At 41.0% G+C, this 27270-nt stretch overlaps 1 protein-coding gene across 2 annotated transcripts in view; it reads right to left on the bottom strand.

The window, feature by feature from the left end:
• LOC145997315 (chromatin-remodeling complex ATPase chain Iswi-like) overlaps positions 1 to 27270 on the bottom strand; it is a 105266-nt gene that overhangs the window by 19691 nt on the left and 58305 nt on the right. For both annotated transcript variants that reach the window (XM_083134218.1, XM_083134219.1), the window contains exons 16-21: positions 21158 to 21267; positions 18163 to 18289; positions 13139 to 13252; positions 11044 to 11175; positions 5965 to 6064; positions 4007 to 4158 (exon numbers count right to left, since the gene is read on the bottom strand). In XM_083134218.1, coding sequence (XP_082990344.1) covers positions 4007 to 4158; positions 5965 to 6064; positions 11044 to 11175; positions 13139 to 13252; positions 18163 to 18289; positions 21158 to 21267 — 735 coding nt within the window. The remainder of the gene's footprint in view (positions 1 to 4006; positions 4159 to 5964; positions 6065 to 11043; positions 11176 to 13138; positions 13253 to 18162; positions 18290 to 21157; positions 21268 to 27270) is intronic.

Here is a 27270-nt window from a genome sequence, read left to right as displayed (position 1 = left end):
CAAAATGCTCATGAAGTAAAACAAACGATATCTAACATTAAACTACAACTGCAAGCTAATCATATTTTCTATCAAAATTTAACTGGTGAAATTCACTCTTTCCAACATCAGATTGAGGATGTTTTTACTGAATATGCTAACCACTCTGATAGTTTGGCTAGAAATCAGGCAGCATTAATTAATAAACTCAAAAATTTAACAATCAAAGATGCGCATCAAGCACAGGCATATCTCATCGAATTTATGACCCTAACCTTACAGCTTAGCCAAATTTTCACCCTTTTTGAATATGAGAATACCATTAACAATTGTAAACATCATTTTCTCTCTGAACATGTAGTATCTAAAACAACACTGCACCGAGACTTGAAAAAGATTCAAAAAAATATTCTTCCTACTGGATTTGATATAGCGATTCCTCTCACCCTTATTGACATGTATTATCAGATACCACTGTCCCAATGCAGAATTTCTGCTGATGCTGTCAATATTGAGTTGAAGGTGCCTATCACTTCCACTCAGAAGAAATATAAACTTTATTTAGCAATCCCTGTCCCCTTTTCATATCAAAATTTAACATGCGTAGTGTCGCATAATCCATCGTATATCGCCATTGATGATTCTCATAATGTTGTCACTATTAGCGGTACAGACCTTGAAAATTGTCAGGTCCATACACAGAAATTGTGCCTTCTGCCTTCTCACACAGGAAGACACGATGGGCTCAATTTCTGTTTTTCCAAATTGATTCAAGCAACAACCGTGGCTGATACGATGAATGGGTGTACCTACACATGTCACGAATCCCACCTCACTGATGTGGTCAAATTAGATTTGAATGTTTATGCACTAATTAATCCTCCTCCTACCATCACCTTTTTTTATGCTAATGGCTCCACTTTACATTATAATCTTACCACTTTTCACGAACCCGGTGCAGTATTGTTACACGTGGCTTGCCGTACAGATGTACTTATCACCCCCGATATCAAAATTCATGCTATTTTTCCTTGTGGTTTCGATCATTCAACAATCCACCGAACAATTCATATCCTTCCTGCTGCCTGGACCAACAATCCCAATTTTCTACTCGACACCCATTATAAGATTTCCCCCCTTGTGAATGCAACGGCTCTTTATCATAAACAATGGACATTTCATATCCCTCACCTTAACCTCTCCCAATATAAAGTTCTTGACATCCCTCCTATAACTCCACTTTACAGACATGCGGATTTTCCTATCATTATAATTTTTGTCTGGCTCACATGTCTCACTCTAGGTGTCATATACCAATTTAAACTTCTCCACATTCCCCTTTTCTTATGTTTTACTTCTAAGGCTCGTGCACTTACCCCTCAAGACCTTGTAAAATCTCCTGCACATACAACCACCTATCTCTTCTTAATTTTCATAGCTCTGCTGCTTCTCTGTATTTGCATTACCTACATGTACTTACGTCTAAAACGTCACACTTCTTGCTGTTCATGTTGTCACCGGCGAACCCCATCTCCTCCTAAGACATGTTCCGTCCCTATTATTAGTCCTCCTATTTCCGTAGCTGCTATATCTCAACGTCCCGCACATTCCCCACCACCCCCTCCCACTCTTCGTCAACTTACAACTCCCACTCGCTTAGCTCCTCCTCTTCCCACACGTATCACTTTCGATGATGGCTACTGTCTACCCACCCCTGTCATTTCACTTATGTCACCTTCGACTCCAACCTTTACTCTTCCGCACTTAGGCGAACACCTTTTATTATAACTTCCCCTTCCCTATGCTTGTCGGCTCCCCCTTGCACAACGTCACCATCTGGCCATACTACACTCACGGCGTTCTCAAGCTTCTCTTCGGCAGTTCCGCATAGAGCTAGTCACCCAGCAGTCGGTCAGCGAGGAATCATCATGGCACAGCACTCATCCTGGAGCAGCTGTACAAGCAGCCAGCCCGCAGCCATCTCTTGCAGACATCATGCAGCCAGCCAGCCAGCAGATATCTTATTTCAGCTCATCATGCAGCCCGCCAGTCGGCCAGTGGACATCATGCAGACATCATGCAGCCAGCCAGCCAGCAGGCATCCTATTGCAGCCAGCCAGACACCATGCAGACATCATGCAGCCAGCCAGCCAGGAGCCTTCCCATTGCAGCAGACATCATACAGCCAGGCACCCTGCTCATATTCTATTGCAGACATCATACAGCCAGCCAGCCAGACACCATGCAGCCAGCCAACCAGCTGACATCTTATTGCAGACATCATGCAATCCTCATGCGGCTCATCATGCAGCCAGCCAGCCAGCAGGCATCCTATTGCAGCCAGCCAGACACCATGCAGACATCCTGCAGCCAGCCAGCCAGGAGCCTTCCCATTGCAGCAGACATCATACAGCCAGGCACCCTGCTCATATTCTATTGCAGACATCATACAGCCAGCCAGCCAGACACCATGCAGCCAGCCAACCAGCTGACATCTTATTGCAGACATCATGCAATCCTCATGCGGCTCATCATGCAGCCAGCCAGCCAGCAGGCATCCTATTGCAGCCAGCCAGACACCATGCAGACATCATGCAGCCAGCCAGCCAGGAGCCTTCCCATTGCAGCAGACATCATGATGCAGACATCATGCAGCCGGCCAGCCAGCAGATATCTTATTGCAGCAGACATCATGATGCAGACATCATGCAGCCAGCCAGACACCATGCCGCCATCCTGCAGCAAGCACATAAACATGCAGCTCAGCATACCACCAGTAGTCAGCATTCCAGCTGAACATGCAGCCAGACCCGTGCAGTACAGCTATGCCGACAGCGCCAACTTTTTTTTTATTTTATTTTTCCACATTATTATATACAGGGTTTTTATTTTTCTTTACTCAATGTACTTTCAATTATTATTTCAAAATATACTCTCCATAACCATCTCTACTCTGCTTCGTAACCACTCACAGTGGATACATCTTGGCCAGGGGAATGATGAAGGAATTGGGAGCATAAAAGTCGAAACATCAATTTGCCTCAAACATCGCTCTGAAGCTCGCAAGTTGAACGCTCATTCACCCCACATTCCACCGGATGCAGAGCCGAGCAACAAGAATTTTCCACTCGGCTCTGCACAGTCAGCAAGGCAACGGCCCTCGCCAGCGGTGAGTGCACCTCCACTGTAAATTTCCATCTGCATCCAGGGATACCCCAGGTGCACAGTGGAGGTGCAAAGTCCACCAACCTATGACTCAAATCCAATGTATAAAACCGCTGGAGACAGTAAATCGATCTCTCACTTCGCACCAATATCACCACCAAACTGATCGACGAGAAGAGGACGACGGCCTGCTGAGAGATCGCGACACTACGAGGCGGCAACAAGCGAGAAGCACACAAGCAGTCCGGATTAAGCCAACCGAAGAATCTGCAAGAATAAAACAAGTCGCCGAATTGCCTGCCGTCTCTTGTCGTCATTTTCGATCTCTCCAGCGGACACCTGTCACCGTCGCCGACGCCAGAAGCGGAGGGCCAGACCAACAGCAAGGGGTGAGTAGCGTTCAACAACACAGGCTCCCAACAATCCTTCATCAGCCTCCTTAAGGGTAGAGGTGGTTAGCCAAGTCAAACTTAAGACCTATTGTATTTATCTGAGCTACGTCCCGGCGTGACTCGATCCCGTACCTTACCAGACGTCACGCTACAATATATATACTATTTTCAATAAGCAGATTGAGTTTTGTATGAATTTTTGGGTCATTTTTCGAAGATTTTAGGTCATCAAAATGCGGGCCCTGGTTATGACATTGCACTTCAAAATTGTGACTGTTTGTTCAACTGAATGCTCCTTTTCATACTTTGGTTTTTCAAAAATGCAAAATTGTTATAGAATTCAGCATGAAAAAGATGCACTTTCAGCACCAAATATGTGACCATTAATTACAACCTGTCTACGGTTACAATTTAACTTTAAAGGATTCAAATTTCAAACATTTAACTGACGGTTACTACCACCAACTTACCTTTGCATCTAATATTTCCCTCATGCTGCATTTCCTCTGGATTTTGGCTTCTCCTTTCTCTATCTGAGCCATGATGCGATCTATATCTTGAAGTTCGTGGCAACGGTCCCAGAACACTTTGCTGTACTCAATAACCTCATCTGGCATTTTGCCTGAAATATAACAGGTGAGTGAAGGAGGTTGCATAATAGTGAACTGCATAATCCATGTTCATTTCCTGATATAATAATTAAATTTCGGTTGAGTTGATATATTGGTATTGGTGTCGGAAAGCATTGGCTGGATTTTATTTAACCAACAGCGGTCGACACTTTTCTGGTCTTTTGATAGTTTGCGGGGTCCGCAAATATGGCCAGCGACACACTTACTGAGTCTAAAGAATTTAAAGTTTCCATTGATTTTGTATAAATATTTTAAAGCAAAGCAGTGATAAATTCATGACAATAATTTGAGTGTAACACTTACACACTAAAATTAATAAATATTTTGAACAATTGTTGTTATAATTTTGAAGCATCGGTATCAATGGGAATCGATAAGAGTATCAGTATTGGTTCAAAGTAATATCAGTTCAGCCCTAAATTAAATCAAGAAGGCTTCAGTGGGCATGTAATGTACAGAAAACTTAAATTTTTTGCATAACATCCACTTCAGAATGCCAGTATCTGTAAATGAAATCCAACCGATAGTGATATCACCAGTACTGATCGGCATCGGTATTGGCTCAGTCCTAATTTATTGTATGAAGATAATAGAAAAGTTTATTGTATTATTGTTGTGCAATCTAATGGTTAGAGAAATTTATATTTTGTTTTTGACGAAAAGACGAAATGTGAAATATGCTCTAATGTTCATTTCTCATGTTTCTGAAAAGATTAAGGTACATTTCCTACCCTGTTTTGTCACAAAATGATAGGAAATGAACTGCAAAATACGTTAATAGACTATTAAACACGAAATTTAGAGTTTATTTAAAGCCGCGACACTTTCTGAAGTTTCAATTATCCTGTGAGTTACGCAATTCATGGAATATTTGAGAAGCAAAAACGGATCCCTTTACACAGGAATAAACTTAATACTCTGGTAACTACATAAATGTGCTATTAGAAGGGATATGATTATTTTCTGCAATAAGTGCAGTTTTTAAATCAAATTTAGGATTATATTCACAATTTTAAAACCAAAATGTCATTTTATATACTGCTCAAGATCCGATTTTTCACCGCTTTAACACCACAATTATATCTTAGTTACCGCTTTGGAACTCGATATTGACTCTGTTCTTGTAACAAAATTTTGCTTCTTTATCTACCAAAAATATGTGCCTCTACTAATGGTAGGAGACCTACAGGAAGATGGGAGGACGGATGACAATGTTAGCATGGGTCTGAGTGGGGATATTTATCTAGGACAGAGATGTGTGGAAGACACATGTTGGTCCGCCAGTAAGTCTTTGGGTTTAGGATTGACAGAGTGAGCGAGTGAGTGAGTTTGAACATCACCCATCTTCTACAATGTTTCGACACTACACGCAAATTAGTTATTTTCAATCACTATGAATTATTTTCGTTCAATAAGATACTGCCGCAAATACAGTACACTAAATTAAAAATACACATGCAAAGTAGTGTAAGGAAAATAAAACTGAAATACAGAAAACATGAAGTGATAGATGCAAATTATAAAGAAAAGGTAACCAAGTTTATAGTCTGTGTGGGTTACCATGACTACACGATTTTGTTATATGGATGGATGAACATGGAGTAAATGTATAAATAAATACATTATTATTGTGATCTGTTATGTGTAAGTTTTACACAATTAAACCAGCGTTGTCATCGTTCGGTGGTGTACCTAATGACTTTTATTTATCATGCAATTAGTCTAAGCAACGGAGAGCGAGACAACATCATGAAGTAAGGAAACACACTGCTTGTGCACGCCTGAATAAGACTTACCATAAACTTCTTTTGCAATACACTCTATATTGTCTCGGCCATACTTTTCAACTGCTTTTATGAACTGGTTGAAATCTCTCTTGGACCAATTAGAAAATCCCTGCAAAATAATAATAATAATTAGGATTGGAACAGTGTAACTGGGGCTCTATTGGTAGATACACACACATTTCGCTTTCGACAGAAACATGAAATGTGAAATAATACACCGTAATGTTCATTTGTCATGTGAGGCATCTTTTTCCTACGAAGTTTTGTCACGAAATAATGCAAAGTGCAAAATACATTCTTAAACACAAATTTGAGAGTTCATTTACCAATGCAACGCTTGGTGATAGAGATGGACCAAAATAAAATTTTCCGATCCTGATAACCAGGGTAAAAAAAATGCACCTGAATTTGCAAATTCAGTTCTAAAAATTTTTTCTCTAAAGTATTTTGAGTTTTCTTTTGAAAATTTCAATTTCATTTTTTTTAAAAAATAACTAATATAGTATTTTGTTTTAATGTTTGTATGTTTTCTCTATTATGTGTACTATTAAATCAGAATAATAAACACGTAAAAATATTTTTTTTCACTGTTGGTAGCCAAATTTTAAAATCTGAAGCGATATGGTAAAGTCAGCCACATATTTACATTGCTACAGCTTGATCCTTTTTTAGGAATGCCACTCTCGTACAATAATTAATTATTTCTAATCCAATTTTATATTTATAAATAAATGTAATGTTTTAAGCTCACATTTCAAAATATGTAGTTATATCTTAGTTGGATTCATAGTTTTCATAGTCCGTATTTGAAAAGAAAAAAAAAGGGGTCCTGAGAAAAAGGGGCTGCTACCTGAATTATTTTCAGTTCCGATTACCAATATTTGAAGGAGAATCTCCTTCTGTTGTTCCGAAATATTTATATCTAGTGAAACTGTGTTCAGTATCGCATGAAGTAATGGGAGTATATTTAAAATATGAAATGGATTTCAGCACAAAAGAATGAGCTGGCATTGAATAACAGATGCATTGTCTTATATCAAGATTTAAAATAAGAAAGAAAAATGTTGAAATTGCATGAATAGGAAATATATGTCAAAAATGTTTGCTATATGGAAATTATATGTAAAAATAAATACATCACTACAATATGTGCTGAAAGCTAATGTATGTAAAAATACTAGTCAAACCCCGAAACATTGGTGCCGGTTGCCAGCTGCCTGCTGCTCACAGACACCCCTCCAACTGGATTGCAACAGGAGGGAGGGGAAGGGGGAGACGAAAACAGGTGGTAGAGCAGCGCTTATCAGAAGTGTGCTCATTCCTGCTCGGCCAAGTTCCAGAAAGAAAAGAAGGAAAGGGGGGAGGGAGGAAGGATCACTGCTTAACACTCTCCCATGTTGTCTTGCTAATGCTTCAGACATAGGAGCAAGATTTCCGACGCAGGGCATTAAAAAATGAGAAACCGGCTCAATCGTTCAATTACTGCATAGCTGTGCACAGTGGCGAAGTAATGAGATCATGGAAGATGGGTGTGGTTGTTTTTTGTTTGTTTTTTTACTTGCAGTACACTATGTTCATTGAATGCGCGTATTCAGGTTCAAGAGCAACTGCTTAATTTTAGACGTCAGAGGAAAGGAGACGGGAGATCGCTTTTCGCCTTTATGTTAATTGGTGAAGATGTCACTTCCACAAGAGCAAGAAAATCTGGGCAGAAATACTTGGCACTTTTCAGTAAAGACTAGTGATGATACCATAGGGGGCATGAGAAAGCAACCCCCCCTTCAAACGAGAAAAAAGCAAAGTTCCCCATGCACTTTGCACCATGCCCTGATGCATATAAAGGGGATGTGGGAGATCATGTGATCAGCACCATGCTCTGGTTGCCTTTACCCCACATTCTCTTCAATCTCTGCCAATTTGGAGGTGATGTGATCAGCACCATGCAGCCTTTACCCACCAAGGTTGCTCCCAGGTACAAATTTATTTCAGGCTGGGAGAGCTCCAGAGCCGCTTTGTGTGGTAGCTTAGATCACCCGCATTTTAATCGCATTTAGATGCACACTAAAACATTCTCTGCCTCACATAGAATAATACATTTATCCAAACTTCTCCCCCCACCCCTTCCCCACACAATTGATCTGACAAGAATATTTTTACGTCAGTGAGTAAAATATTGCCCTATCTGCTCATAGAAAACAAATTACTTTAGCTTGTGTGTTTTCAGCTTCATTCTGATAACCAAATTATATAGAATTCGTGAAAAAACCTCAGAATAAAAATAATCGAACTAGATTCAATCGTATTTCCTTAGGAATCAAAACAACTTTCCATTGAAGAGAAAGTGCAGTTGTTATCAGGTATGGCAAATCCTTATTTTCCATTTCCAACGCTGCAAACAAGAAGAAAGGAAAAAAATTACAAACATGAAACAAAGCCTCCTCCCCTCTTTTTTGTTCCCGTCAACTAGGAAGGATTCCGTAAATGAGTGGGAATGAGTCCTGTTGTCAATTTTCCACTCGTGTTTTTGTGGAGCGGAAGGGCAAACAAAGACACCTCAGTCACACACGTGTAAAGCAGCATTTACAGAGAATCGGTTTGGCAACAGTGCGCTTGTTGTCTGATCCTGACGCAGAAGGATCGGCCCATTTATTCTTCACAAGGACTACAAGAAGTGCCGTTGTCCCTTCCTGTCTTTCAAGGAAGGAGCGACAAATGCAAGTTCTCTCAGGCTATCGACCAGGTGAGTTGCGGAAATGATTCCAAGCTTTCGAGAGCTAACATCACTCTCATCTTCAGGGTAGAAGTGCAGTTCTGAGCGTCAACCTGGTGTATATACGTTCGTGGAGGGGATATACCGGTGAAGATGGCGGACCAATCGAGTGGCATGTCTGCTATGTGCGCATTTCTGGTTAACTAACGCTAACCAGGCTGGGTCCAGTTCAAGCCCCTGTGTCGCGATTAAGATTGTCTTTTTCTTCATAAATGGTTATTGCTTCCTTGGTAATACGGTCCCAGCAATTTGAAGTTTTGGCTATGATTTATTTATTTATTTATTTATTTATACATACTCCCCATAACAGAGCTATTGCTCCACTTACAACGGGGGCTTACAAGTAAATAAACTATGGTACATAATATCCATATACATAAACATAATATTAACATATACATAAACACAAATATTAACATATACAAACACATAAACCAATTGCATATACACAAATAATTAAATGATATTAATGCCTATTTTCAGTTTGTGTTATATTATATTGTATTATAAAATTATATTTAGCATTGATAAAATAACTAAAAATATAAAATTACAATTTTTTAGACAAAATACTAATTATGAATAAATTGTTTAATGACAGATAAATATCTCTCGTAGGACATAGCAAAATCAATATTAACATTATTTTGTATTAGTACATTATGAGCTTTACATATTTGAACCATTACTGAATTCTGATGTACAATATTTTTAGAATTAGAATTAGAATTAGAATTATCTGTGTTGCTGAAATCTGGTCTACGTCCCTCGTTGATTGAATGTTCTGCTAGTCCCGACTTTTCAGGGTGGAAATACTTGATGGAGCTTTGATGTTCTTTACAGCGTTGTTCTATTGTCCTACCCATTTGCCCAATGTATGCTATCCCACATTTGCAGGTAATACGGTAGACTCCCTGTGTTTTCAGTCCTAACTCATCCTTGGGGTTGCGTAGTAGGCTTCTGATCTTCGGAGGTGGTTTGTGAATGGTTTTCATGTTATGTTTCTTTAGAATTTGGCTGATAACTCAGGAGAGATTTCCGGTGTAAGTAAGGATGGCTATGTTCTGGTCAGCTTTGTCCGTGTCCCCTGGTGTGTTCGGATTCCCCGGCATGTCTGGATTCCCTTGCGTGTCTGCATTCCCTGGCGTCTGCATTCCCTGGCGTGTCTGCATTCCCTGGTGTGTCTGCATTCCCTGATGTGTCCGGATTCCCTGGTGTGCTGGTCTTCTTGGACAGTATTCATTTTAATATGTTGATGTTGTGTTCCGAGTAGCCGTTCTGTTTGAAAGCTGTGCAAAAATGTTGTATTTCTTCTGATAGATACTCCGCGTCGCTGATGGAGATGGCCCGGTGAAATAAAGTAGAGAGAACTGTAGCTCGTTGAGATGGGTGGTGAAAACTGTCTGCATTGATATAGATCGGTGTGAGTCAGTTTCCGGTATACACTGTGTCCCAAGGATCTGTCTGGCTTGTGTCTGATGAGAATATCTAGGAACGGCAGGCAGTTTTGTTCTCAGTCTCCATGGTGAACTTTATATTTGGGTGTTGATTGTTTACATGATCTAGGAATGGCTGAAGAGTTTCTTTGCTGTGCAGCCAGATGACGAAGGTGTCGTCGACGTATCTGTAGAAGGCGTGGGTTTCAACGGAGCTGTGTGCAGCACTTTGTGTTCAAAGTTCTCCATGAAAATCTGTCCGAGAGAATCTGTTCATCATTCGACGCCAGGAAAGCTTCAAGTCTTACTTCAAATGCAAGTTGTACCCTGCCTCTCCCCTCCCCAGCTTTCCACAGACCATGCCTCTTCGCTCCTCTCCTCCCTCCTCTTGCATGAAAGCCTAACATCTGGAAGTTCAAGGTTGCAAGGTGAATGAAACAGCTGCAAAAGCAAGAAAAAGCAGGGAGAAGTCGTAGTCAACAAAACAGGTTTCTGCCAAATTTTAAAGATATAATCACGGCTCGGAAAACATATAAAGCAGGAAACGGGAGTTAGAGCACATCTAAGATCGAGGTGAACGTTCTATTATTTAACACGGCCGTTTGCCGGGGCCTGACGATGAACGTATAATGCGTGAACATAATATCGGGGTTTCACTGTATATTTTGCATATTATTACATATATTAGCTTTACATAAATAAGTTTCCTACTCATGACATAACCACACCTTGAAAAAGTACCGACAGGTATTGGTGACTTAATTCCAATTAGTACCTTCCACTTCAGGTTGATACTGATCCTTCGGTATTAGTATTGTCTTAGCCCTAAATCTATTGCACCTAGAGCATGTTCTAAACAACAGGGTGATATAGAAATTTTACCTTTGTGAGAAGTTGCTCCCTTTCGGCTTGCTCCTCCTCTGTGAGTGGTTCGGCTTCATCAATTTTACGCTGTTCCGCTTCCATCGATTCAGACATGTCTGCACCAACTGGTGAATTTTCCAGAGCTGGAACCTACAACATGAACACAGAAAAGATAGCAGCATCTTGTGATAAATGCACCTGGCAACTGTGAGTCACCGTGTGTTGCCACAAACAACAAGCCATCATTAAATGGTTCTATCAATTATGTCATACAAAATAAAGATTTTATCTTTCAACTCTATTGGGTCTGACGATGAAAACAAGTTTTTGAAACCTTACTTTTTATATAAAAAAAATGTAACAAAGTTTTTTTCCTGCACATTATGTACCGAGTGTCCAAGAAGTCCCCATACCCCTAGTTTATATTACACAGTACATATTGAATGAATGATTTATTTTACTTCGTGTTTCTGCCAACATAGTACATATTACCCCTTGATATATGTGAAATTTATTTATTATAACATATGTATTTATTTATTTACATTGTAACATACTTGGGAACTTTACAATACTTTATAGTAGGGATGGACCGATATGAAATTTTGGCTGATACCAATAAAGTACAGATATAAAATTTACAGATGCTGATATAGAATTCCAAATAGTCCTTTGAGAACCTGAATGATTCATTGACCTCCTTAATAAATGGGTATTGCAATGCACGAGAAGCTGCATATTTGCACATTACCTTAAAAAGATTGATTGATTTGCTTTATTTTACTTTGCATTTTGTGCTTTTGGCTAATTTGCGAAGATGGGGATGAGTGATGATATGATGAAATTGATGGACACTCACGAACATCAATGCCCAGGCCAGGATTCGAACCCGGGAGCCCTGGCATCGTAGCATAATGTGCTAACCACTCTCCGCCACAGGGGCCGGCCATTTACCTCAAAAAGATATGAGGGAATGGAGAGTATATGTTAATATCCACAAAAATTATAATAAAGTGTCAGGATTTTGCACTAAATTATAAGATGTTTATAGATATATTGGAACAGTAAAATAATCGGTAATTTTACTAATAAACCAATATGCCTATATCTGCTGATACCAATGCCAATAGAGTACCGGGGTGTAAGGGTACATTCCACATAGTACACCCAAATGTCAACCTCACTTCCACATAGTACATCCTGGACTGCATTTGGCAAACTAATGAGGCCCTGGCATCTGGACCTATAGCCAGTATAATCCTGTTAGGACTGTGTGTGTGTTGTCCTGTGTTTTATCCTTATGTGTGCTGAGTGCCTCTTCACAGCCTCAGCTTTTAACGCAAGTAAGAATATTTTAGTTATACAACGTTACAGTTATGTTTAGTTTACACTGGATCCCGTATAAGGTGCAAAGTGCTGATGCAGCCAAAATTAGAAATGTAATCATTCAATCAACCAATAGCGTACCGATTAATCTGTCCCATTCTTACTTTATAGCACATCATTTGACCCATGTATTCCCTTTCAGGCGCGCACACACACACATCACTAGCTGTTTCTCAGCGGTGTGACTATGACCACTCACATCAGCCATGAAGCAACAACTGACAAACACATTTAAGCGATCATTCCATGTAACCTTCAGAGAAGGGAAGACAACCACGAAAACAAAATCACTCCCAAGCAACTATGTAAATACCAGTCAATTTTGAACAAGCTTGCAGCACAATGCATGATAGGGGTACAGGGACTTGTCCGGCACAGTGTACATTAATTTACAAACACTAGGAAGAATTATTTTTCTTTTATAAAATTGACTCTGATGTTTGCTCCTATAACAAAATATTGTCTGCAGCAGCAACAAATATTATTAACTTCTTCCTTGCTGAATGGGCCATACTTGAATTACCTCAAGTAAACAAGCTACTACAATGTTCATTACAATGAATTCATTATAATTACTTATTTGTGCCTTAGTTTTATTGTTTTGCTTTGTTATAAAAAAAATTTGCATGAAATTATAACAATTTGAAAATTAATTCTTGAAAAGCAAAATTTCTTATGTGCTGGAGTATATGAAATGTACATGGATCTAAGTAAAATTGTAGCCTACCTTGTAACCAATTGTTTTCCGGAAGTAGTATATTTCTTTGTCAAACAACTCGAACAGTCGTGTCGGGAAGAACTGGAAGTCTTGTACAACTGGCTGCCTTGGTGGTCGGGGAGCCTGCAGGAAAAATAAAATTTCCATTTAGAAACTAACCAAGAAGTCTCTTTTGTAAATATCAACATGATAAAAAGACTATTGTATATTAACATATTGTATGTAAACACAAACAAACCCAACAGACTATGCCTAGACATACCATATGCTTACTAACATTTACAGTTTCATAGTTTAAATTTGGTATTAGGCTTTTATAAATGGTCTATTTATGTTCATATCTATTTTTACACTTGTATACAGTTAAATACGGAGAAAGTAGTACTCACTTTATACGCGAAACTGTTTTTTTCTTCTTCGTCCTATTAATTTCAGTGGCCACTGCCACCATCCTCGTTGGAACTTGCTGTACGAGGATGGTGGCAGTGGGCACTGAAATAAATAGGACGAAGAAGAAAAAACAGTCTCGCAGATAAAGTGAGTACTAGTTTCTCTGTATTTATATACTACCGCGTCTCTCTTTTCCCAATTATGAATATATACAGTTAATTAATTAAATAAATAACCATAAATTTAGCATTCTAATACACTCATTTCCCAAAACTTTATACTCACCTAAAATCACATAGTGCACAAATAATTTTAGCTATATTTCATCACTCTTCAAATGTGTGTATATATATATAAAAAAAAAACTATAATCCACAATAGGGTAAATTTTAACATTACATAACGACAATAATCAATATATCATGTCAAGTTAAACAGAAAGAGCCCTAGATATACAAACCTATATATTTTTATACACAATGTGTAATTATAACATGTGATTGTATATTTAACCTTTACTCTGCCGAGGGGGTTTTCAGAAACGAACCGCAGTTTCGCCGAGGACTTTAGAGCAAATTTTAAATTCGTTGGGTAGGCCGCGGCCCCCAACTTTGAATGAAAAAAATTATAAAAATGGGGAGTTTGTTTCACATATTTGATAATGTAATGCACCCAGAAACATGAAATGACTTTCATTCGGTTGAGAAAGAACCATTCTTTGAAAATAAGGCTAAAGTTTGCATCCCCTTCCCAAAATAGTGGGAAAGAGGGGGGAAACTCCCCATTTTTATGATTTTTTTTATTAAGTTGTGGACCGCGGCCCACCCAACCCCTCTTATTGGCTTTGGCATCTTGATTTCTGCACGGTTGCATACCCTGATGTTTTAGCTGCAAAACAAAAGTTACCCGAAGTAGATTGATCAAATAGTCTACGAGTTATAACATTTTTTGTCAAATAAGTGTACGAATTTAAATTCAGGCCAACTTCCATACGTAACTTTGGAGTCAGGGGAGAGGGGTGCATCCACATGACGTGCCAAAGCTTCGTTTAACCCACTGTAAGTGTTTCTGACCTAAAAGAAAGGTATCAGCTGTATGGTCGATTTTTGAACCAAATTACAAGTAAAGGTTAAATACAGTCAACTCTCGATTCTACGACCCAGGGTATAACGACCCCCTCGAAGTAACGACACTTTTCCCGGGAACCGTGAAAAATTTAGAAAAAAGTTGAAAAATTTGGAAAAAAAGTTGAAAAATTGAAGGAAATCGGCCGAAAAATGCATTTTTCCCCCACTCATTCCCTTCACGAGCGCTCACAATTGGGTCTGAAGTAAAAATAGACATTACCACACCATGCTTGAGTGATATCCAATAGCACTTGACCTCTGCCCAACCCCCCCCCCCCTCCCTCAAGCGCACCAATGTTACCCCGCACCCAACAACCCAACGCACCAGGCTTGTTTTGCCACACTTTCTCTCGGATACGCGAGAAGAGAAGATCGAATGTGCTTGGATGTTATTTTAAATCGACCTTGACTTGTTTCCTTGTCCTAAGAGCTGCTGAAAACTTGCAGGTGAGGAGGGGGGGAGCACCCCCAAATGACTGCTGGACTTGCAGTCTTTGCCAATGTGTATGGCAGGTCAAGCTCTTTCATTGATAAATACACCACCTTGAGAGATAAGATCGCAGGAATGTTCCAAAATACAGATGCGTGGCGCCTGGAAGTCTGTCCCATCTGTCCAGCTCTGACCTAGAGTTCAGTAGGTTCCCGTGAGTGAGCAACTCTTGGCCTTGTAGCCAACAACTTCCAGTAACCGCTTTCATTCAAAACGTGTTCTTTGTTCCCTGCAACATTTCATAAAAAAGTGAAACTGTTAGAGATAATCAAAGCCACATAGGCCAACTAAAGATCGTCAACTCCCTTAATGCGTTGTCATCCACGTTTCCACAAAAGTTTACTTCGATCTTACGTGCATCATAACTCCCGTTTCCCACTTCATACGTTTTCCTAACTGTGTCGTAATATCTGCCAAAAAAAGTGTTCCGTTGGCTGACTGACTTCTCCCTTTTTTCCTGTCAGCAAGGGGGCTGAGGGGCGATTTTCTTGTTTGTGTGTGCACACGGGCTGATTACAGGCGAGGGTGGAAGTGAACCCAGTCCTCTTCCCTTCCTTTGATGTCTAAAATGGGGCAACCAGTTAATTAAAAAAATTAACCCTCCCCCAATTTTTCCCCGCTTATTCCTCGCCACTGGTGTGCACGGCAATGTTGATAATTGCAGAATTCAGGTCATTTTTTTTATGCTGTTGTCTGCATAGGAAATATTACCCGTATTATTGTTTGTTGCATGGTAAAACGTAAAGCAAGGGTCATTTCTTTCTTCTTTACACTGCTGTTAAAAGTTCCGTCTTCGACAGTTGCATTATCTTTAAAACGCTGGGATTTTTCTCTTCCGCCACCTGTTGCTCGAACTTGCAGCCCGTCTCCTTGTTTTTACGATGCAGCTGGCGCCAGTGTTTTGTCTAGCGTCTGCAAAGCTCTTGCTTGCCGATAACAGCAATGACTCATCCAGCGCGAAGGAAAAAGTTATTGTTTTGAATCTCGTAAAGCTGTTTTCATTTGACGATAACGAAATTCGATCTCCAGAAAGGAAAACAAGAGTTAAAATAACTTCATGTTCTGCACCTTCTGATAAGCAAAACTGTAAATTTAATTCGCATCCGTTCTTCTTCAGAACCATTCATGTGAAGAAAGAAAAATGCTCAATGTAGGAATGGTCGCTGAGATCGATTAAAAATACATTATTCAAGGGGAAAACTTTTGGAGGAGTGGGTGTGTGACATCGAGAATACTCCTAAATCCAACATTAAATCATCGATTAACGTGAGAGTAAATAACGATCTACCATTTTGATATTTAAAAATGCACAGTTTCATAAAGCTTGTTTTCAGTTCATTTTATGCTGATGGGCTAATTGGGACTAAATACATAGTTTAAAGTGAAATTCAATCCCAAACCTAAATGACTTTCGACTGGGACGCTGTTTAATGATGTGTCCTAGAATATGCATTGGGTGACGACCGATCGCAAGTTGCACATATCCTTTTTCACACTGGATTACAATGCAAGTCAAGGAAGGAGTTTGGACTGCTTCCTTGAATGGGGAAGGGGGGAGGGTGAATTAAGTTGCTTGAAGCAAAGAAAACGTGGGTTTTTCTTTTGCGATGTATTTTACACAGCCGAACCAGAACGAAAATTACAGCCCCACTTCTTCTTTTTTTTGTCTGGTGCCTAGAAAGGTTGTGTTGTTTCTCCCAAGAGATATTATCTTACCAGTTTCTTGCAACAGACAATGCTCCAGTAGACCAGTATAAAATCCAACATTCATTCTGCCCGATTATCTCCCGAATTTTGCTGGCGCCAGTGTGGCTGGAATCAAGATTCTTCGAGTTTCGCTTGCAATAAGTGAGAGATTGTTTTCCTTTCCATAGGTCTCGGTGCAAACTGGTTTCTCATGAACTATAATTGTAAGAATTTCCTGGAAAAGCAACGACTGTGCAAAATTGAAAGAAAGTAACATTATTTTAAATTATTTTTTGTGAAAACATTTTCATGTTCTATTTTATTTCTTACAACATGCATCCTGTGCATAACAGGTTGTATAACTACCAGGATAAATGGTGTTACCATCTCCTAGGCATCTTTGTGTCCATTTGAGCTCCGTTTAAGAAGAAAATTGGGGCAAATTCCAATAACGACCCCTTCAAAATAACGACCCTTTTCCCGGGAACTGTGAAAGGTCGTTGAATCGAGAGTTGACTGTACTTGTGCACTTTCAATATGAACTTTGGCCATGTATTGTGTGCTCACATCTTCAGATGAGGGTCTCCAATGCTCGAAATACTTCTACAAACACAAGTCATAAATGTTACAGGATATACTCATGAACGAAAAATTGTTAACTGCATAAGAATTTCAAACTCAAATCTAATGAACTTCAAGATTTCTTATCTTGTAATACACAATCTTCCATCTGTCTAATAGATTGAGAGAATTCTGTTTTATTTTCCATGCAGCTTTCTTTTCTATCTTTGATAAAAATAAAAGCTAAACTGAAAAACGTTCCTCGGGAATTTATTAATATGCATACATTCAATGGGATTTGGATTAATAAAAAAAATGCTATTTTTCACATGCAGAATTCATGCAGAATTCCCGGAATTCCCGGTCAGTTGCCACCCTGAGTTATACCTATGGTTTAAGCATCCCTTCCATTTTCACTACACATCCTAGTAAGTTCCATTAAGGAACAGGAGCAAGAGTGAAGTATTTAGTACCAGTAAGAAACATCAGGGAAATAACTTATGTTGATGAATCAATTCATTTAAAACATCCGCTACTGAACTATGGATATTTTGGATTATGGTGAGTATCCTTGGAACATTGAGATGACACAGCTCCAACTTGTGTATTTTTCTTTCCATTTCTATAACATCCCCACCCCACCTCTCCCTCTTTCCTCTCCACCCAGTTCCACTGATCTCCATTGTAGCCTTACAATGCATAATTTTCTCTTTACCCTCACTATGTGTTCAGCACTATTTTTATTGAAACTGAAGTACTCGTATTAACTAATATCTCACCTTTGGAGCCTTTGGTTCTGATGATTTGAAAGCTTCCTTGAAGTACACATCCACGACATAATTGGCTCTTCTTTCTCGTTTTGGTGGTGCTATCCAGTCTCCAATAAGTCCAGCTCTTTGTTTCTCTCTGTGGGACAACAGAATATACAATTTTCAAAGCATGAATTAGATTTTTTGCCTCTTAATGTATGTTCATATTTCTTCTAGAATACTAGAATAAGATATGAAAAACTATTTCAATACAGGATGTTCCAAAAGTTACTATCAATTTCAATGAAAACTACAGTACTGTATGGGACCACTTTTGCTTGCTCATACTCATTCGAGTCTCTCACGCTCATCAATGTTCTTCTTGAAGGTTCGCATAACCACTTTTTGAACATGGAAAATAATCTAACACAGTTATTTTTAGTGGTTTTTATTTGATTTTATCCGTGTGAGGTTGTGGTGTATGTGTAGCTTGAAAAAGTTCTGGGAAACCAGAACGAAACGTCGAAGATAAAATCAAATAAAAAACACACTAAAAATAACTGTGTTAGATTATTTTGCATCTATATATAAAAGTACACCCTAATAGTTTCAGCCCATAATCAACTATTTCATTTTGATACATAATACACTATCTGCCAATTGGGCACCTATGAGGGTGGTTCATTTAGTATCTAATTTGAATTATTTAGTATCTAATTTGATTTGTGTGACCTTCATGTTGTTCCGTGAGCAAGAGAACCACTTGTGAAAGAGATGGCACGTAGTGCAGAGCTATCAGACTTTGATAAGGGCATAATTGTGGGCTGCCACCTCAGTGGGCTGTCTAGCAGGGTCATAGCCGCAAAGTTAAACAGGCCCAAATCAACAATAGCGTTTGTGCTTCGTAAGTGGAAGGTGCATGGACATTGTGACAATGGTGAATGTTCCAGGCGACCGAAAAAACTGACTAACAGAGATCGGAGAACCCTAAAACGTGAAATTGTCAAAAACAGGACACAGCCGATGGCTACCATCAGACAGGAGTTTACGGCAGCAACAGGGGCGTCAGTTTCCATTGGAACATTGCGAACAGAGGCCCACCAACTCGGATATTCCGGAAGAGCAGCGGCACATAAGCCACATATCAACGAGGTGAATAAGCTCAGCGTCTCAAGTGGTGTTTGGACCGTTGCACCTGGACACTGGAGCAGTGGAAACCTGTTCTGTGGAGTGATGAGTCGAGATTCACATTGTTTCGGTCTGATGGACGTGTGTTAGTGTGGCAGCTACCTGGGGAACGGCTTCTACCAGAGTGAATACTGCCTACCAGGAAATTTGGTGGTGGTGGAGTAATGGTGTGGGGTTGTTTCTCGTACTACGGTGTGGGACCACTGGTGGTTGTTTGTGGCACAATGAACTCACAGGCATACTAGACATTGATATGCTCCCAACCTTGTGGCATTTTTACGTAATGGACCCCTGTTACTTCCAGGATAACAATGCTAGGTGCCATGTTTCGGAGGCAACTATGCAGTGATATGCCGACAACAATGTTCACCGATTGGTCTGGCATGCACAGTGTCCTGATCTCAATCCCATATAACACCTTTGGGATGCATTGGACCGGCGGGTGAGGTCTCGGGGAGATGCGGCCAAATTCCATTGTCCAACTGAGGGAGATCTTGCAAGAGGAATGGCGACGCATTCCAATGGACGTCCTCCACAAACTAGCCGAGAGCATGCCTGACAGGGTGGCTGCTGTTATAGCAGCAAGAGGTGGCTCCACGAGGTTCTAACAGGATTTGCACCACCACACAACCATTTCGTACAAGTGCTCAATTACGTTTTAGTAGATAGTGTACTATGTATTGATAAGATACATAAAACTACATTTTAACATGAAGATGATGACCATGTTCACTTAATTTTTAATTTCACTGCATCTTTCACTTCACGATACATATTTGAGGCCCACTACCAGACAAATTACGATTATACATTAACTACTGGGCTTTGAGCATATACCAATCGTTTTGCCTGTTCGAGCAAAGCTGTCAATTCCGCACGTCTGTGCAAACTATTAGACACTTGAGCAAAAAGCCCTCGATGCAGCACACTATGAAAATTATATTTCATTCTTCGCTTTGCATTGTTTGTGAATATTTGTACAAGATATTCTTGGAAGAAGAGGCAGGGGTGACACCAAGAATGTGACTTCCAGTCACGTGATGCATTTTGGGACTTGTTTTTGCATGGGATATCAAATTCAAGATTTATGAATATAAGATCAAAGTCTAATAGAGTTCATATTTACTATGTGCGAATTACTCACAACCTTAACAATATAAATTCAGTTTTACTTACGTTTTTTGTGAGTATAGTTCGTTCTTCAATTACCACGTTTCGAAAGATAACTTCTCTCTTCTTCAGGTTATAAGCAATTCATAGCTTTGTCAAAATATTTCTTCCATAGTCAACAGGAGGACCAAAAAGTTTTTATAATAGGTTTTAACTTAGGTAACGATGGCTTTCAAGAACGTAAATTGTCAGTGTAATCGATCTTCCTATATTTTTTCCCCCGTTCACATTTCACCTAATCCTCGATCCTGTTGACTATGGAAGAAATATTTTGACAAAGCTATGAATTGCTTATAACCTGAAGAAGAGAGAAGTTATCTCTCAAAACGTCGTAATTGAAGAACGAACTATACTCGCAAAAAACGTAAGTAAAACTGAATTTATATTTATAACAGAGTTATGCAACCGAACAACAGAAGTAGCAGACTTCTTCACAGTAGAGACGATGTGTCTGGAGCCAGCACTGAACACTTAATGGGGGTTTAGGCATAGGTTAGTCACATTCAGACATTACAGTGACATTAGACTTCTATAGATGACTGTTCACACACTGGCATATCGGTATGTATGTAGAATTACACAATAAATGAACTTCAATTGCACTCTTCCTTCAATGAAATGGACAGTGATTTTTGGTACACCCTGTATGTCATACAGCAATATTCACCTATAATCTTCTCCTTCAAATTTATAGAGAGACGCTGTTGGTGCATCCATGGTGAAGTTTTGTAAAGAGGATTCTCCAAGAGATGCTAGACGCTGGTTAATTTCTTCTGTCTGTAAAATAAAGACGGTCCAATTAAATGATAAATAATGAAAACTCTGTTAGTGGAAAGACTACACATACTCGATGTGATAAAAAGTATCCGGACACACCGCAAAACGTGTGTTTATCATAGAGGGCTACACAGTACTGTCATCTACCACGTGGAACACATTTCTAGTACAGCGCATTCAGTTTAGCCTGAGCTCTGGCATGCGCAAAGCGGGAAATGTTTGTCGTCTGCAGAAGACGTCACATGACTCATATGAGCAGTGTTGAAATTTGCACAAGTTACAATTCCACTAGACATAAAACTGGCCAAGGCTATATGCTATGCTGTCGTCTCATTAAAAAAAAATATTTACGAATCTAAAGTAGGACACTGTCCTTCATGATCGTCAAATTTGTCAATTGTTCTACGAATAACACACTTGACAAATTGGTCCACATCACATTCTTTCTTCTGCGTGGTTTGTATTAATCCCTTCCCAGTTACCGTTTTGCGATCATTTTCATTTAAGATGCATTTCAAAGTATTTACTGGCACACCAGTAGCCACGAAAACATGCCTTTGCACTCGTTTAACATTCAGACCACTGTCAGCTTCTTCCTTCATAAACTTATGCACGTTTAGATAATTTCTCTACTCTGACCGCGAATCACTTTGCTTTCTCAAATATTCTTTCGTTTTCATCTCAGTTTCCGTTGAATTAAAATGCCCTAAGTAACACAGGTCAACAATCACCTTACTCGTGGTAACACGATCTGCCCCCTCCACCCTGGAGGAGAGGGAGCATGCCTCTTTCGCCTAGGGGGCTTAATAAATGGGGGTTTCACCGCAACAAAGAATCCTCTTGTCATTCTTTTCCTTGAACTACTGCCTTCTCAAACTGTCGTTTTACAAGACAAAAACTAAATGCAGACACCAGTAAGTACCAAACACCCCTTTAAGTCAGATTATGGATATAGGTAATTGTTAAGGCAGTTAGCAACTCTGATCTCAGTGGAACTCTAGCATCGTTGCGCTGACAGCAGGCTTCTGCGCAGCTGAAGGCCATAGTTCAAGCTAAACCAAATGGGCTGTAGTCTGCAGGCAGCGTGAGACAGCTGTATGGGATGGTCTGAGGAACTCACGACGGACTTTCAACGTGGTCAGGTGTTTGGGTGCCACTTGTGTAAGTCTGTGTGCGAGCTTTCCATTCTCAAACATCCCTAGCTCCACTCTTTCCGATGTTATAGTGAAGTGGAAACTTTAAGGGACGTGTACAACCCAAAAGCATGCAGGCAGACCTCCCATGTTGACCTTCAGAGACCATCAAGTGTTGAAGAGGGTCGTACAGCGTAATCATCAATCATCCATCGCCACCAACACACAGAAATTCCGAACTGCATCAGGATCTACTCCAAGCAAAATGACTGTTCGGCAGGAGGTGCGGAACTTGGTTTCCATGCCCAAGCAGCTGTCTCCATAAGCCAAACATCACACAGGCAAATGCCAAACACCACCTTGCGTGGTGCAAGGAGTGTCAAAACTGGACCATAGAACAATGGAAAACTATTGTGTGGAGTGATGAATCACGGTACACAATGTGGCGATCTGATGGTAGGGTGTGGTTGTGGCGAATGCCTGGTGAACGACATCTACCAGCCTGTATAGTGCCGACAGTGAAATTCGGGGGTGGCAGGGTTACAGTGTGGTTATGTTTCTCCTGGAGGGGGCTTGGCTCCCTTGTTGCTTTACATGGCAATTTCACGGCACAAGCTTACGTTGACATTTTAACCACTTTCATGCTGCTTACCGTCGAAGGCCAGTTCGAGGATGACCATTGTCTCTTTCAACATGACCAAGAACCGTCCATACTGCAGGACTTGTGGGGGAGTGGTTTAACAACAACAATGTCCCACCAATGGACTGGCCTGTGCCGAGTCCTGATTTGAATCCCATAGAACATCTCTAGGATGTTTCGGAATGCCGACTTCATTCTTGACCACACTGACCCACATCGATACCTTTTCTCATTTCGGCGCTCTGCGAGGAATGGGCTACCATTCCCTAGGAAACCTTCCGCCACCTTATTGAAAGTATGCCTGCTAGAGTGAAGGCTGTCATCAAGGCTAAGGGTGGACCAACACCGTATTGACTGCCAGTGTTCCCGATGGAGGGTGGCCCAAACTTGTACTTCATTTTCAGGTGGATGTCCGGATACTTCTGATCACATGGCATGGTAGCTTATCTACTGTTCATACACACAACTGTGTGGCAAAATTTTTATACACAGATGAAACTACAGTTTTAAAGTAGCCTCTGAATCACTGGAATGTTCCATTCATACAAAAATTGATGTCATTTTTGCAACTTTTCAAGTTATTTCCCAAAATTCCCATTTTCAACAATCAAGTTCTACTCAGTACTTGGAAAGACGTGTCAGAGTGGGGGGGGGGGGGGGTTAAAGATGGATGATGGCAACACAGAAACGGTTATTAAAGGCTGTTGGATCACAGTTCCTCCATCCAAAACTCAGATTTCTCCATACCAACAGTCATAACACCACCTTTAATAACCGTTTCCGTGTTGCCAGCATCCATCTTTTACCCCCCCCCCCCCCAAATCTAACACATCTTTCTGCAGGCGATGGGAAAGGGCCTATACAGCAGGCATGCACCCCACTATACCCCCCAGACTCAACCTAGCCAACCAGTAACCCTTTCCTCTCCTCCCCGAAACTACTCACCACTGGTGACTGTACTTTTGTTTCCTATCGCCTATTTCTGGCAACACTGACCGTAAAGATGCTACGGTCAGTATTCTGTGCCTCTACTCTATGTGATTCCGATCTATCTTTCCTCTCTGTTGAAAATGCGACATATATGTCGCGAAATATCAAACTATTTCTCTTTCTGTGGTAAGTGTTTACTGTCTCCTTCATAATTTGTTTTTATCCACCCTTCTGGCACCTTTTCTCATTCCACTCGTCATTCGTGAGTAGGGAGGAGTTAGGAGTAGAGAGCATGTTAGTAAAGTAAGCTACATAGAAGGCGATAGCATGGCCTGCAGTGTTGCCTGGTCCCGAAAAAAGTGTTGACAGTGGCACAAAAAACGTAGGTAGTTCTTTCGCCAGGCTTGTCGAAAACTGTGAGTTGTAGTGTGGGGAAGGTTGGGGAAAAGTGGTGATGAGGGTGAGGAGTGGGGATGAGGGGCATTACTGGGTGGCCTTGTTCAGGCCTGGGGGTGTGTTTTCTACTCATGGCTGATATGTAGGCCTCCTCCCATCTTCTACATATTGAGGTGTTGGTGGATTGGGGCAAGAAGTGGACGATCGCTACCTGGAAGCAGTCATTAAAAGGAATATTGTGGTGATTGGTGTGAATGGCAACAGCAAAATCACAAACGACCTTAGCAACAAACACCTACACAAACTGTCTAACCTCTGCCGCCAGGCTTTTCAGGCTGGCTGCGCTCTACTGCCTGCTGGCTCTACTGCCTGCCCCTCCCTTGCCATTACCAATCCTCCATCACCACTACAAACCCCCCTAAACGCCAAAGCTGCACCCACAATTTTCGCACCTTAGAAAACAACCAGTCCACGGACAAACCCATCCCCACCAGACCCATGGTCACCAACTACCCTAACCTACCCCAACACAACCAAACTGTACTAAATTTGTCCAACCACAATCTCACTTCTGAAGAAATTGATGTTCTATACAAAAGGCTCAACTTCTCCCCAACAACTCTCCGCAACCAATTCAGTCTCCTGTTCGACATCCACACCTTTGCTCCACACACCTCAGATGGCAACACTTCTGAGCTAAAAACCCCTTCCCCCCAGACCACGACTAATGAAACCCACCCAAGCCTCCTCCAATTTTGCCCACCATCCTCCCAAGACCCTCCCCCCCCCCCACCCACCAACCACCCACTGGAAAGATGCATCACTGCCATTATCTCCACTATCACCGACATGTCATTTCTTGACAACCTCCACAACAAACCCAACCTGAACCCTGACAAAGATAAAGCCCTTCAAGATTTCCGTCAGAACTACCACATCAAAATCCTCCCAGCTGACAAGGGGTCCACCACGGTGGTCTTGAAATCTCAAGATTACCTGGCGGAAGCCACTCGCAAGATGTCCGACTCCTCCACCTACAAAACCACCTTGGTCGACCTTTCAGCCACACACCTCGACAGAATCCAGAACTTTATCCACACCCGAGGCCCCCCAGAGGGCCTGACAGCCTCCACCATATCCATGCTCATCCCAGACAACCCCCACTTTTTACCTACTGCCCAAAATCCATAAACCTGGCAATCCTGGTAGACCCATCGTGTCCAGTTTCCATTCACCTTCTGAAAGAATCTCAGCCTTTGTCAACTTCCACCTCCAGCCTCTTGTTAAACCTCTGCCCTCCTACCTCCGGGACACCAACCACTTCCTTCAGAAAATCAACACTCTCCCACCATTACCTGCCAACACCATCGATGTTATATCTCTTTACAACATACCTCACTCCCATGGCCTCCGCTCCATAGAATCCTTCCTCAACAACAGACCAAAACCCCACAACCAATTTCCTGACCCATCTAGCCCAACTTGTCCTCACGTGCAACAACTTCACCTTCGAGGACAAGCACTATCTTCAAATCCGGGACACAGAAATGGGTACCAGAATGGCCCCATCCTATGCCAATCTTTTCATGGGCAAACTTGAAAAAAAGAGTTCCTGGAGACCCAATCCCTCAAACCTCTCCTCTGGCTCCATTTCATCGATAACATCTTAATGCTCTGGACACATGGAGAATCTTCCCTGACCATCTTCCTAAACCAACTAATCCACTTCAGCACCATCAATTTCACCTGGACCCATTCCACCAAGCAAATCACCTGGATGTGGATGTGCACATGAAGGAAGGACATTTGGAAACCTCCATCCACATCAAACCTACCAACCATATGCAATACCTACACTTCTCCAGCTCCCATCCATTCCACACCAAGAAAGCCATCCCATTCTCCCTGGCCCTCAGAGGTCAACGCCTCAACACCTGACCCACCTCCTGACAGAACTACAACCTCCGCCTACACCAAGCCTTGACCAACCATGGATATCCGTCCACCCTGGATACCAAACAAATATTCCGACCTGCTTCATACATACCCACCAAGAAACCTGCCATCAATCCTAACTGCATTTGTGCCCCAATCCACCAACACCTCAATACGTAGAAGATGGGAGAGGGCCTACATATCGGCCATGAGTGCAACCATTCCCCCTGGCCTGAACAAGGCCACCCAGTAACTCCCCCCCCCCCCTCTTCTGCAACCCATCCCTCCTACTCACAGTTTCAACGAGCCTGTTCACGGAACAGTTTCTTTTTCCCTTCAACGCACTACTTTTTCTATGATCGAGACCTGGCAAATCTACCAGATCTCCAACTCCCGGTTCAGTCTTTTTTCTTACACCGAAGATGCAGCATTAGATTGCGAAAATTATAAATTTTCCACTGTCTGGTGAGTGTTTCCTTTCTCCTTCTTTGATTTATATATATATATATATATATATATATATATATATATATATATATATATATATATATAAAGTGAAAGAGGAGAGAGGAAATTTGTCTGGTGAGTGTTTCCTCTCTCCTCTTTCACTTTTTATTTAGCTCTTGTGGCCCTCCTTCCTTTTATTCTATATATATATATATTGGATAAAAGGAAGGAGGGCCACAATAGCTAAATAAAAAGTGAAAGAGGAGACTGGAAACACTCACCGGACAAAGAAAAAATCAAATTTTCATGATGGTATGTCACATCTTCAGGACTAGAGAGACTTTGTAGAACTAAGTGACTAGAGGGAAGAGTAAGCATGACCTGCAGTGTTGCCAGGTCCCGAAGGGGAAAAAAGTGTTGACAGTACCACAAAAAATATATATATATATATATATGGTTCTATCCCCAGGCTTGTCGAAAACTGAGTGGTGGGGGGGGGGGTTGGAAAAGGTGGTGGTGAGG

The sequence above is a fragment of the Lepisma saccharinum genome, chromosome 13, assembly GCF_977018435.1.
Source record: "Lepisma saccharinum chromosome 13, izLepSacc3.1, whole genome shotgun sequence".
NCBI classification, from domain to species: domain Eukaryota; kingdom Metazoa; phylum Arthropoda; class Insecta; order Zygentoma; family Lepismatidae; genus Lepisma; species Lepisma saccharinum.
The sequence above is the reverse complement of the archived record's forward strand: the minus strand, read 5'-3'. Positions and strand labels throughout refer to the sequence as shown.